At 49.6% G+C, this 14591-nt stretch overlaps 1 protein-coding gene across 1 annotated transcript in view; it reads right to left on the bottom strand.

Moving 5' to 3' along the window:
* dnah10 (dynein axonemal heavy chain 10) overlaps window positions 1–14591 on the bottom strand; it is a 170517-nt gene that overhangs the window by 125678 nt on the left and 30248 nt on the right. The window contains exons 13-14 of the mRNA XM_072439315.1: window positions 3151–3327; window positions 1314–1454 (exon numbers count right to left, since the gene is read on the bottom strand). Coding sequence (XP_072295416.1) covers window positions 1314–1454; window positions 3151–3327 — 318 coding nt within the window. The remainder of the gene's footprint in view (window positions 1–1313; window positions 1455–3150; window positions 3328–14591) is intronic.

Here is a 14591-nt window from a genome sequence, read left to right as displayed (position 1 = left end):
CGGCGCCAAAACCCCGCGGGGAAAGACAAAAGGAAAGAGCAGGGAGTTACAGACCAGTACCATCTGAGCTCCAGAGCGAGTTCCATCCGAGTTTCTTTCGAAGCTCGACCCTCCATCCAGGGTCCCACCAGCAAGGTCCATGAGGCCTTGGGAGCAGGCCTCGGGCCTAGTTAGCGTGAGCGATGCTACGCTACGGGACAAAGACTTTTCCAAGAGAAGCTAATGTTCCCTCCCGGAATTAAGAAACCTGTGCCCGTTTTTAAAAACGTGATCGATGCTGCATCAGTCCACAGCCTTTTAGACCAGCTACATCAGTGGAGCAGCACGACGGCCTTTTCATTCGGGAACGCCTCAGAGCCAAGGAGAACGCAGATCGCAGAACCGATCCAGTCCTTCTTTGGCCAGACAACGTCAGAGCCGAGCTCCAGAGCAGGCCCTTGGACCCCACGCAGGCCCTTGGACCCTAAGCAGGCCCTTGGACCCCACGCAGGCCCTTGGACCCCAAGCAGGCCCTTGGACCCCAAGAAGGCCCTTGGACCCCAAGCAGGCCCTTGGACCCCACGCAGGCCCGTCTCCTCAGGATTACAGCTTCTGCTTCCGTTCGTATGAATGCACTTCACAGGCTGAATTTCATCTCAGAATTAACTCTAACACACACCTAGATAGATCTAGAACCATCATGTCTAGTGGATTCCATCTGTTATCGACTCATTTGCATATTCCTGATTCATATTTATCTGTTTAATTCTTTGGTCATTAAATCTTCATAACCCACATTTGGTTAAGTGTTCCTTCATTTCCAGAAAAGGGGTCAATGTCACGGTTACGTTCTCAAACCTTTAGATCAACGAGCAAATTAAATTCTAATTAATTAATTAATCTAGATATCTGATTATAGAGTTGTTAAATTGCCGATTATCCGGCTGGTGCCCCATTCTTCTCTTAAAAATACGATTCAAACTTACCCACACTTAGGCAGTGTGTCATGTTTGAATTCTTGAACAATTCTTTAATCAGTATCAAACCTGAATGCCCCCCCTCCTTCACAAGTGGGTGGACATTCATAACCTTACAGTACTTGTACTAGTATGTTACCCTACATCACCTTACCTGTTACCTTACCTTGTGTTGTGTACCTTGTATCAATTATAAAATTACTCAAATATAATGATGCCATGAGACTTAAGAAAGCATTGATACTTATATTCATGTCCTCTTGTATGAATGTCAATGCTAAAGTTATGAAGAAAGATGTATTGCTACATTCCTTTTGATGTTTCACGAGTCTGTGCAGTACGAGGTACAATGCTCACCTCCTGGGGACTATGGGCCTGGAGCAGGGGGTTCTTGAGCAGCAGAGGCAGGCTGCTCTCAGCCTCTCGCTTCCAGACCTCATACTTCTGCTCCTGGTACTCCTTCAGCTTCAGGGCCAGCACTGTGTACTTCTCCTTAGCCTGGAAATGAGAAGAAAGTGCATGAATTTTACAATGGTTTTCTAAACACTTAAAGATCTTTTTGCCATTTCACTCAAATTGTCTCCTTATAAAATAAATACTTTGCTTTGTGTTTGTGCTTTGCGTCTACACAGTATGTGTAACCAGAACTGAACATGTTCAGTGAGTCTCCTTTGTAAGACCTAAAACACCAGAAGGTACTTCCGCTGTGTATTTGAAGTTGATCATTGCCGTAACTACACTTCCTGTACGAGCTTCCTCCTGAAGAACTGCTGAGGGTCACGACCTTTCAGCTGCAACATGCTATTTAAACCCGACTGATGCAGTGAGCGGATTCTAATTTCTGAAACAACCAGATGGAAAGACAAATCCTGTGGTCATGGAAAAGATTTCAGTGTGTCAAATAGAAACATGGGGATTTCCGGGATGATGGCATTTTAGATGGTACTTGTCTCTCGGGCTGTAGTCGAACTTGTGGGAATAATCCGTCTTCACATGGGAGCAGACGTGTGACGAGACGGGACACTTATTTTGTGAACATGTCCAAAAACAAAGAAGAAGAATAGCACAGAGAAAATGCTAGCAACGCTACACCTAAGCTAGCTACTAGCTCTGCACCGGCGCTAGCCACAGGGTTAAGTCTAGATCAAACCCCGGCTGCCTCACAAAAGTCAGAATTCCAACATGGCGGCGACCGAGACCCGTCCCGCTCATACAGCTCAGGCAATCATTTTCTCTCTTGGGTCCAAATCCGCTCTCTTGTCCCTAACCCTGACCCTGACCCTGACCCTAACCCCTAATCCCTAACCCTTAACCCTTAACCCTGACCCTAACCCAGTGTCTGAAGCCTATCGAGGGCCGCCATGTTGGAGCCAATTCTGACTTCCATGAAGCAGCAGGGTTTGATCTAGTACTGACCCGAGCCACATCACTGTAAAACCATTTTTGGAGATTTAATGCTTGTCTAAGCAATGACCCACATTTTGTACAAATGATGACAAAGAACATTGAGACGTACGAAGAGGAAAACGATAATGGTGAAGTTTCTCCTCCATTCTCTGGGATGCAGCTAAGGCAGTTTTGAGGGGCAGAGTTATTGCTGTCGCCTTGGCCAAAAAGAAGCGGCAGCTTGTGATGCGGCAGGTGTGATGCGGCAGGTGTGATGCGGCAGGAGTGATGCGGCAGGAGTGATGCGGCAGCTTGTGATGCGGCAGGTGTGATGCGGCAGGTGTGATGCAGCTGGTGTGATGCGGCAGCTTGTGATGCGGCAGGTGTGATGCGGCAGGTGTAAATCCTTCTGCCACCGATCAAGTCAATTAAGGCAGTTTCACATCCGCCAGCGTCAAGTCGATATATATAAATAAATATAAACTCCGCACAAACATTATTTTGATCAGATTATGTATAATTGATGTTTTTTCAAATTGTTGCTTCGATAGTTTGACTCATTGGGCTCTTAACCTTCAGTTTATGCTGAAATCTTTTATGTAAAAGTTTAAAGTATAATGGCCCTCGTGCTGGAGAAAAAAGATGTTTAAAAAGAGCGATCCCAGAAAACCCTCGTCATCTGCTTGTTGGGTTTTAATTCATCACTTTTATTTCAAAAACTCTCCGTTGCCCTGTGCGGTGCAGCCCTGAGGAGAAGCGAGGGTCCTCACACCAGCCTGAAGGAATGACTTTGATGACGTGGTCTCACCCGCTGTCCCTGCTCGCTGTCCATCATGTCTCCCACTTTGATGAAGGGTAGAATGGTCTTCTGGACGCGGTGCATGAGCGATCGGGCCCAGCGGACGGCCCCTGCCACAGGTGGCTCCATCAGGATCAACTCTGGCTTGTCCTTGTTCCACTCAAATATGTCGTTTATAGTGTCCACCTGCAGGACAAAGGACAGAGTCACTGCTGGAAAATCATGCTGGACAAATGTGAGAGGAAGTGGAGCCGGTTCACGGTGTCCAAGACCCTCAATGATGAAGAGAAGACTGAATATAAACCTCTAAAACAATTCAAGAATCTCACGCATTGAGGTCCAAACCACAACGTTAGTTTTATACAGAATAAATACAGAGGATAAAATGAATATCACCTGTAGAATTGTAGTTCTTAAGGTTTTATCTTTAACATCACTGTTATTATTTAACAGTAACTTCATAGTGGCCCAACTGCACGTTATAAGCAGCAGGAAGGAAACCCGTTCAAACAAAGACGCCGTGCTGATGGTGGGGTGGGGTACCTTACAGTACTGGGACAAGATGTACCTCTTTACAGTACTGGGACAGGATGTACCTCTTTGCGGTACTGGGACAGTGGGACAGGAAGTACCTATTTGCAGTACTGGGACAGGAAGTACCTCTTTGCAGTACTGGGACAGGATGTACTGGGACAGTGGGACAGGAAGTAACTCTTTGCAGTACTGGGACAGGATGTACTGGGACAGTAGGACAGGAAGTACCTCTTTGCAGTATTGGGACAGGAAGTAACTCTTTGCAGTACTGGGACAGTGGGACAGGAAGTACCTCTTTGCAGTACTGGGGCAGTGGGACAGGAAGTACCTCTTTGCAGTACTGGGACAGGAAGTACTTCTTTGCAATACTGGGAATGTGGGACAGGAAGTACCTCTTTGCAGTACTGGGACAGTTGGACAGGAAGTACCTCTTTGCAGTACTGGGACAGGATGTACTGGGAGAGTGGGACAGGAAGTACCTCTTTGCAGTACTTGGATAGGATGTACTGTGACAGGAAGTACCTCTTTGCAGTACTGGGACAGGATGTACTGGGACAGGAAGTACCTCTTTGCAATACTGGGACAGGATGTACTGGGACAGTGGGACAGGAAGTACCTCTTTGCAGTACTGGGAGGGGAAGTACCTCTTTGCAGTACTGGGACAGTGGGACAGGAAGTACCTCTTTGCAGTACTGGGGCAGTGGGACAGGAAGTACCTCTTTGCAGTACTGGGACAGGAAGTACCTCTTTGCAATACTGGGACAGTGGGACAGGAAGTAACTCCTTGCAGTACTGGGACAGTGGGACAGGAAGTACCTCTTTGCAGTACTGGGACAGGATGTACTGGGACAAGATGTACTGGGACAGAATGTACTGGGACAGGAAGTACCGCTTTGCAGTACTGGGACAGGATGTACTGGGACAGGATGTACTGGGACAGGAAGTACCTCTTTGCAGTACTGGGACGGTGGGACAGGAAGTACCTCTTTGCAGTACTGGGACAGGATGTACTGGGAAAGGAAGTACCTCTTTGCAGTACTGGGACAGGATGAGCTGGGACAGGATGTACTGGGACAGGAAGTACCTCTTTAAGGTACTGAGACAGTGGGACAGGAAGTGTCTCTTTGCAGTACTGGGACAGGATGTACTGGGACAGGATGTACCTCTTTGCAGTACTGGGACAGGATGTACTGGGACAGTGGGACAGGAAGTAACTCTTTGCAGTACTGGGACAGGAAGTACCTCTTTGCAGTACAGGGACAGGATTTACTGGGACAGTGGGACAGGAAATACCTCTTTGCAGTACTTGGATAGGATGTACTGGGACAGGAAGCACCTCTTTGCAGTACTGGGACAGGATGTACTGGGACAGGAAGTACCTCTTTGCAGTACTGGGACAGGATGTACTGGGACAGTAGGACAGGAAGTACCTCTTTGCAGTATTGGGACAGGAAGTACCTCTTTGCAGTACTGGGACAGTGGGACAGGAAGTACCTCTTTGCAGTACTGGGGCAGTGGGACAGGAAGTACCTCTTTGCAGTACTGGGACAGGAAGTACTTCTTTGCAATACTGGAAATGTGGGACAGGAAGTACCTCTTTGCAGTACTGGGACAGTTGGACAGGAAGTACCTCTTTGCAGTACTGGGACAGGATGTACTGGGACAGTGGGACAGGAAGTACCTCTTTGCAGTACTTGGATAGGATGTACTGGGACAGGAAGTACCTCTTTGCAGTACTGGGACAGGAAGTACCTCTTTGCAGTACTGGGACAGTGGGACAGGAAGTACCTCTTTGCAGTACTGGGGCAGTGGGATAGGAAGTACCTCTTTGCAGTACTGGGACAGGAAGTACCTCTTTGCAATACTGGGACAGTGGGACAGGAAGTAACTCCTTGCAGTACTGGGACAGTGGGACAGGAAGTACCTCTTTGCAGTACTGGGACAGGATGTACTGGGACAAGATGTACTGGGACAGAATGTACTGGGACAGGAAGTACCGCTTTGCAGTACTGGGACAGGATGTACTGGGACAGGATGTACTGGGACAGGAAGAACCTCTTTGCAGTACTGGGACGGTGGGACAGGAAGTACCTCTTTGCAGTACTGGGACAGGATGTACTGGGAAAGGAAGTACCTCTTTGCAGTACTGGGACAGGATGAGCTGGGACAGGATGTACTGGGACAGGAAGTACCTCTTTAAGGTACTGAGACAGTGGGACAGGAAGTGCCTCTTTGCAGTACTGGGACAGGATGTACTGGGACAGGATGTACCTCTTTGCAGTACTGGGACAGGATGTACTGGGACAGTGGGACAGGAAGTAACTCTTTGCAGTACTGGGACAGGATTTACTGGGACAGTGGAACAGGAAGTACCTCTTTGCAGTACTTGGATAGGATGTACTGGGACAGGAAGCACCTCTTTGCAGTACTGGGACAGGATGTACTAGGACAGGAAGTACCTCTTTGCAGTACTGGGACAGGATGTACTGGGACAGTAGGACAGGAAGTACCTCTTTGCAGTATTGGGACAGGAAGTACCTCTTTGCAGTACTGAGACAGTGGGACAGGAAGTACCTCTTTGCAGTACTGGGACAGGAAGTACTTCTTTGCAATACTGGGAATGTGGGACAGGAAGTACCTCTTTGCAGTACTGGGACAGTTGAACAGGAAGTACCTCTTTGCAGTACTGGGACAGGATGTACTGGGACAGTGGGACAGGAAGTACCTCTTTGCAGTACTTGGATAGGATGTACTGGGACAGGAAGTACCTCTTTGCAGTACTGGGACAGGATGTACTGGGACAGTAATTACCTCTTTGCAATACTGGGACAGGATGTACTGGGACAGTGGGACAAGAAGTACCTCTTTGCAGTACTGGGACAGGAAGTACCTCTTTGCAGTACTGGGACAGTGGGACAGGAAGTACCTATTTCCAGTACTGGGGCAGTGGGACAGGAAGTACCTCTTTGCAGTACTGGGACAGGAAGTACCTCTTTGCAATACTGGGACAGTGGGACAGGAAGTAACTCCTTGCAGTACTGGGACAGTGGGACAGGAAGTACCTCTTTGCAGTACTGGGACAGGATGTACTGGGACAAGATGTACTGGGACAGAATGTACTGGGACAGGAAGTACCGCTTTGCAGTACTGGGACAGGATGTACTGGGACAGGAAGTACCTCTTTGCAGTACTGGGACAGGATGTACTGGGACAGTGGGACAGGAAGTACCTCTTTGCAGTACTGGGACAGGAAGTACCTCTTTGCAGTACTGGGACAGTGTACTGGGACAGGATGTACTTCTTTGCAGTACTGGGACAGTGGGACAGGAAGTACCTATTTGCAGTACTGGGACAGGAAGTACCTCTTTGCAGTACTGGGACAGGAAGTACCTCTTTGCAGTACTGGGACAGGATGTACTGGGACAGTGGGACAGGGAGTACCTCTTTGCAGTACTGGGACAGTGGGACAGGATGTACCTCTTGCAGTACTGGGACAGGATGTACTGGGACAGGATGTACATCTTTACAGTACTGGGACAGGATGTACTGGGACAGGAAGTACCTCTTTGCAGTACTGGGACAGTGGGAGAGGAAGTACCTCTTTGCAGTACTGGGACAGAGGGACAGGAAGTACCTCTTTTTGCAGTACTGGGACAGGAAGTACCTATTTGCAGTACTGGGACAGTGGGACAGGAAGTACCTCTTTGCAGTAATGGGACAGTGGGGCAGGAAGTACCTCTTTGCAGTACTGGGAAAGTGGGACAGGAAGTACCTCCTTGCAGTACTGGGACGGTGGGACAGGAAGTACCTCTTTGCAGTACTGGGACAGGATGTACTGGGAAAGGAAGTACCTCTTTGCAGTACTGGGACAGGATGAGCTGGGACAGGATGTACTGGGACAGGAAGTACCTCTTTAAGGTACTGAGACAGTGGGACAGGAAGTGCCTCTTTGCAGTACTGGGACAGGATGTACTGGGACAGGATGTACCTCTTTGCAGTACTGGGACAGGATGTACTGGGACAGTGGGACAGGAAGTAACTCTTTGCAGTACTGGGACAGGATTTACTGGGACAATGGGACAGGAAGTACCTCTTTGCAGTACTTGGATAGGATGTACTGGGACAGGAAGCACCTCTTTGCAGTACTGGGACAGGAAGTACTTTTTTGCAATACTGGGACAGTGGGACAGGAAGTACCTCTTTGCAGTACTGGGACAGGATGTACTGGGACAGTGGGACAGGAAGTACCTCTTTGCAGTACTGGGACAGGAAGTACCTCTTTGTAGTTCTGGGACAGTGGGACAGAAAGTACCTCTTTGCAGTACTGGGACAGTGGGACAGGAAGTACCTCTTTGCAGTACTGGGACAGTGGGACAGGAAGTACCTCTTTGCAGTACTGGGACAGTGGGACAGGAAGTACCTCTTTGCAGTACTGGGACAGGAAGTACCTCTTTGCAGTACTGGGACACGATGTACTGGGACAGGATGTACCTCTTTGCAGTACTGGGACAGGATGTACTGGGACAGGAAGTACCTCTTTGCAGTACTGGGACAGTGGGACAGCTAGTACCTCTTTGCAGTACTGGGACAGTGGGAAAGGAAGTACCTCTTTGCAGTACTGGGACAGGATGTACTGGGACAGGAAGTACCTCTTTGCAGTACTGGGACAGGATGTACTGGGACAGTGGGACAGGAAGTAACTCTTTGTAGTATTGGGACAGGAAGTACCTCTTTGCAGTACTGGGACAGGATGTACTGGAACAGTGGGACAGGAAGTACCTCTTTGCAGTACTGGGACAGGAAGTACCTCTTTGCAGTACTGGGACAGGATGTACTGGGACAGTGGGACAGGAAGTACCTCTTTGCAGTACTGGGACAGGATGTACTGGGACAGTGGGACAGGAAGTACCTCTTTGCAGTACTGGGACAGGAAGTTCCTCTTTGCAGTACTGGGACAGGAAGTACTTGGACAGGATGTACCTCTTTTCTGTACCGGGTTAGGATGTACTGGGACAGGATGTACTGGGACAGGAAGTACCTCTTTGCAGTACTGGGACAGTGGGACAGGAAGTACCTCTTTGCAGTACTGGGACAGTGGGACAGGAAGTACCTCTTTGCAGTACTGGGATAGGATGTACAGGGACAGGAAGTACCTCTTTGCAGTACTGAGACAGTGGGACAGGAAGTACCTCTTTGCAGTACTGGGATAGGATGTACAGGGACAGGAAGTACCTCTTTGCAGTACTGGGACAGGATGTACTGGGACAGTGGGACAGGAAGTACCTCTTTGCAGTACTGGGACAGGATGTACTGGGACAGTGGGACAGGAAGTACCTCTTTGCAGTACTGGGACAGGAAGTTCCTCTTTGCAGTACTGGGACAGGAAGTACTTGGACAGGATTTACCTCTTTGCTGTACCGGGTTAGGATGTACTAGGACAGGATGTACTGGGACAGGAAGTACCTCTTTGCAGTACTGGGACAGTGGGACAGGAAGTACCTCTTTGCAGTACTGGGACAGTGGGACAGGAAGTACCTCTTTGCCGTACTGGGACAGGATGTACTGGGACAGGAAGTACCTCTTTGCAGTACTGAGACAGTGGGACAGGAAGTACCTCTTTGCAGTACTGGGATAGGATGTACAGGGACAGGAAGTACCTCTTTGCAGTACTGGGACAGGATGTACTGGGACAGTGGGACAGGAAGTACCTCTTTGCAGTACTGGGACAGGATGTACTGGGACAGTGGGACAGGAAGTACCTCTTTGCAGTACTGGGACAGGAAGTACTTGGACAGGATGTATCTCTTTGCTGTACCGGGTTAGGATGTACTGGGACAGGATGTACTGGGACAGGAAGTACCTCTTTGCAGTACTGGGACAGTGGGACAGGAAGTACCTCTTTGCAGTACTGGGACAGTGGGACAGGAAGTACCTCTTTGCAGAACTGGGACAGGATGTACTGGGAAAGGAAGTACCTCTATGCAGTACTGGGACAGGATGAGCTGGGACAGGATGTACTGGGACAGGAAGTACCTCTTTAAGGTACTGAGACAGTGGGACAGGAAGTGCCTCTTTGCAGTACTGGGACAGGATGTACTGGGACAGGATGTACCTCTTTGCAGTACTGGGACAGGATGTACTGGGACAGTGGGACAGGAAGTAACTCTTTGCAGTACTGGGACAGGATTTACTGGGACAATGGGACAGGAAGTACCTCTTTGCAGTACTTGGATAGGATGTACTGGGACAGGAAGCACCTCTTTGCAGTACTGGGACAGGAAGTACTTTTTTGCAATACTGGGACAGTGGGACAGGAAGTACCTCTTTGCAGTACTGGGACAGGATGTACTGGGACAGTGGGACAGGAAGTACCTCTTTGTAGTACTTGGATAGGATGTACTGGGACAGGAAGTACCTCTTTGCAATACTGGGACAGGATGTACTGGGACAGTGGGACAGGAAGTACCTCTTTGCAGTACTGGGACAGGAAGTACCTCTTTGTAGTTCTGGGACAGTGGGACAGGAAGTACCTCTTTGCAGTACTGGGACAGTGGGACAGGAAGTACCTCTTTGCAGTACTGGGACAGTGGGACAGGAAGTACCTCTTTGCAGTACTGGGACAGTGGGACAGGAAGTACCTCTTTGCAGTACTGGGACAGGAAGTACCTCTTTGCAGTACTGGGACACGATGTACTGGGACAGGATGTACCTCTTTGCAGTACTGGGACAGGATGTACTGGGACAGGAAGTACCTCTTTGCAGTACTGGGACAGTGGGACAGCTAGTACCTCTTTGCAGTACTGGGACAGTGGGAAAGGAAGTACCTCTTTGCAGTACTGGGACAGGATGTACTGGGACAGGAAGTGCCTCTTTGCAGTACTGGGACAGGATGTACTGGGACAGTGGGACAGGAAGTAACTCTTTGTAGTATTGGGACAGGAAGTACCTCTTTGCAGTACTGGGACAGGATGTACTGGAACAGTGGGACAGGAAGTACCTCTTTGCAGTACTGGGACAGGAAGTACCTCTTTGCAGTACTGGGACAGGATGTACTGGGACAGGATGTACCTCTTTGCAGTACTGGGTCAGGATGTACTGGGACAGGATGTACCTCTTTACAGTACTGGGAAAGGATGTACTGGGACAGGAAGTACCTCTTTGCAGTACTGGGACAGTGGGACAGGAAGTAGCTCTTTGCAGTACTGGGACAGTGGGACAGGAAGTACCTCTTTGCAGTACTGGGACAGGATGTACTGGGACAGGAAGTACCTCTTTGCAGTACTGAGACAGTGGGACAGGAAGTACCTCTTTGCAGTACTGGGATAGGATGTACAGGGACAGGAAGTACCTCTTTGCAGTACTGGGACAGGATGTACTGGGACAGTGGGACAGGTAGTACCTCTTTGCAGTACTGGGACAGGATGTACTGGGACAGTGGGACAGGAAGTACCTCTTTGCAGTACTGGGACAGGAAGTTCCTCTTTGCAGTACTGGGACAGGAAGTACTTGGACAGGATGTACCTCTTTGCTGTACCGGGTTAGGATGTACTGGGACAGGATGTACTGGGACAGGAAGTACCTCTTTGCAGTACTGGGACAGGATGTACTGGGACAGGAAGTACCTCTTTGCAGTACTGAGACAGTGGGACAGGAAGTACCTCTTTGCAGTACTGGGATAGGATGTACAGGACAGGAAGTACCTCTTTGCAGTACTGGGACAGGATGTACTGGGACAGTGGGACAGGAAGTACCTCTTTGCAGTACTGGGACAGGATGTACCTCTTTGCAGTACTGGGACAGGATGTACTGGGACAGTGGGACAGGAAGTACCTCTTTGCAGTACTGGGACAGGATGTACTGGGACAGTGGGACAGGAAGTACCTCTTTGCAGTACTGGGACAGGAAGTTCCTCTTTGCAGTACTGGGACAGGAAGTACTTGGACAGGATGTACCTCTTTTCTGTACCGGGTTAGGATGTACTGGGACAGGATGTACTGGGACAGGAAGTACCTCTTTGCAGTACTGGGACAGTGGGACAGGAAGTACCTCTTTGCAGTACTGGGACAGTGGGACAGGAAGTACCTCTTTGCAGTACTGGGATAGGATGTACAGGGACAGGAAGTACCTCTTTGCAGTACTGAGACAGTGGGACAGGAAGTACCTCTTTGCAGTACTGGGATAGGATGTACAGGGACAGGAAGTACCTCTTTGCAGTACTGGGACAGGATGTACTGGGACAGTGGGACAGGAAGTACCTCTTTGCAGTACTGGGACAGGATGTACTGGGACAGTGGGACAGGAAGTACCTATTTGCAGTACTGGGACAGGAAGTTCCTCTTTGCAGTACTGGGACAGGAAGTACTTGGACAGGATTTACCTCTTTGCTGTACCGGGTTAGGATGTACTGGGACAGGATGTACTGGGACAGGAAGTACCTCTTTGCAGTACTGGGACAGTGGGACAGGAAGTACCTCTTTGCAGTACTGGGACAGGAAGTACCTCTTTGCCGTACTGGGACAGGATGTACTGGGACAGGAAGTACCTCTTTGCAGTACTGAGACAGTGGGACAGGAAGTACCTCTTTGCAGTACTGGGATAGGATGTACAGGGACAGGAAGTACCTCTTTGCAGTACTGGGACAGGATGTACTGGGACAGTGGGACAGGAAGTACCTCTTTGCAGTACTGGGGCAGGATGTACTGGGACAGTGGGACAGGAAGTACCTCTTTGCAGTACTGGGACAGGAAGTACTTGGACAGGATGTATCTCTTTGCTGTACCGGGTTAGGATGTACTGGGACAGGATGTACTGGGACAGGAAGTACCTCTTTGCAGTACTGGGACAGTGGGACAGGAAGTACCTCTTTGCAGTACTGGGACAGGATGTACTGGGACAGGAAGTACCTCTTTGCAGTACTGAGACAGTGGGACAGGAAGTACCTCTTTGCAGTACTGGGATAGGATGTACAGGGACAGGAAGTACCTCTTTGCAGTACTGGGACAGGATGTACTGGGACAGTGGGACAGGAAGTACCTCTTTGCAGTACTGGGACAGGATGTACTGGGACAGTGGGACAGGAAGTACCTCTTTGCAGTACTGGGACAGGAAGTTCCTCTTTGCAGTACTGGGACAGGAAGTACTTGGACAGGATGTACCTCTTTGCTGTACCGGGTTAGGATGTACTGGGACAGGATGTACTGGGACAGGAAGTACCTCTTTGCAGTACTGGGACAGTGGGACAGGAAGTACCTCTTTGCAGTACTGGGACAGTGGGACAGGAAGTACCTCTTTGCCGTACTGGGACAGGATGTACTGGGACAGGAAGTACCTCTTTGCAGTACTGAGACAGTGGGACAGGAAGTACCTCTTTGCAGTACTGGGATAGGATGTACAGGGACAGGAAGTACCTCTTTGCAGTACTGGGACAGGATGTACTGGGACAGTGGGACAGGAAGTACCTCTTTGCAGTACTGGGACAGGATGTACTGGGACAGTGGGACAGGAAGTACCTCTTTGCAGTACTGGGACAGGAAGTACTTGGACAGGATGTACCTCTTTGCTGTACCGGGTTAGGATGTACTGGGACAGGAAGTACCTCTTTGCAGTACTGGGACAGTGGGACAGGAAGTACCTCTTTGCAGTACTGGGACAGGATGTACTGGGACAGGAAGTACCTCTTTGCAGTACTGAGACAGTGGGACAGGAAGTACCTCTTTGCAGTACTGGGATAGGATGTACAGGACAGGAAGTACCTCTTTGCAGTACTGGGACAGGATGTACTGGGACAGTGGGACAGGAAGTACCTCTTTGCAGTACTGGGACAGGATGTACCTCTTTGCAGTATTGGGACAGGATGTACTGGGACAGTGGGACAGGAAGTACCTCTTTGCAGTACTGGGACAGGATGTACTGGGACAGTGGGACAGGAAGTACCTCTTTGCAGTACTGGGACAGGAAGTTCCTCTTTGCAGTACTGGGACAGGAAGTACTTGGACAGGATGTACCTCTTTTCTGTACCGGGTTAGGATGTACTGGGACAGGATGTACTGGGACAGGAAGTACCTCTTTGCAGTACTGGGACAGTGGGACAGGAAGTACCTCTTTGCAGTACTGGGACAGTGGGACAGGAAGTACCTCTTTGCAGTACTGGGATAGGATGTACAGGGACAGGAAGTACCTCTTTGCAGTACTGAGACAGTGGGACAGGAAGTACCTCTTTGCAGTACTGGGATAGGATGTACAGGGACAGGAAGTACCTCTTTGCAGTACTGGGACAGGATGTACTGGGACAGTGGGACAGGAAGTACCTCTTTGCAGTACTGGGACAGGATGTACTGGGACAGTGGGACAGGAAGTACCTCTTTGCAGTACTGGGACAGGAAGTTCCTCTTTGCAGTACTGGGACAGGAAGTACTTGGACAGGATTTACCTCTTTGCTGTACCGGGTTAGGATGTACTGGGACAGGATGTACTGGGACAGGAAGTACCTCTTTGCAGTACTGGGACAGTGGGACAGGAAGTACCTCTTTGCAGTACTGGGACAGGAAGTACCTCTTTGCCGTACTGGGACAGGATGTACTGGGACAGGAAGTACCTCTTTGCAGTACTGAGACAGTGGGACAGGAAGTACCTCTTTGCAGTACTGGGATAGGATGTACAGGGACAGGAAGTACCTCTTTGCAGTACTGGGACAGGATGTACTGGGACAGTGGGACAGGAAGTACCTCTTTGCAGTACTGGGGCAGGATGTACTGGGACAGTGGGACAGGAAGTACCTCTTTGCAGTACTGGGACAGGAAGTACTTGGACAGGATGTATCTCTTTGCTGTACCGGGTTAGGATGTACTGGGACAGGATGTACTGGGACAGGAAGTACCTCTTTGCAGTACTGGGACAGTGGGACAGGAAGTACCTCT

The sequence above is a fragment of the Eucyclogobius newberryi genome, unplaced genomic scaffold (genome assembly GCF_026437365.1).
Source record: "Eucyclogobius newberryi isolate DKJ021-1_F unplaced genomic scaffold, fEucNew1.0.hap1 SCAF_9, whole genome shotgun sequence".
In the NCBI taxonomy this organism is placed as follows: domain Eukaryota; kingdom Metazoa; phylum Chordata; class Actinopteri; order Gobiiformes; family Gobiidae; genus Eucyclogobius; species Eucyclogobius newberryi.
Note: the sequence above shows the minus strand (reverse complement) of the source record. Positions and strands in the feature narration are given on the sequence as shown.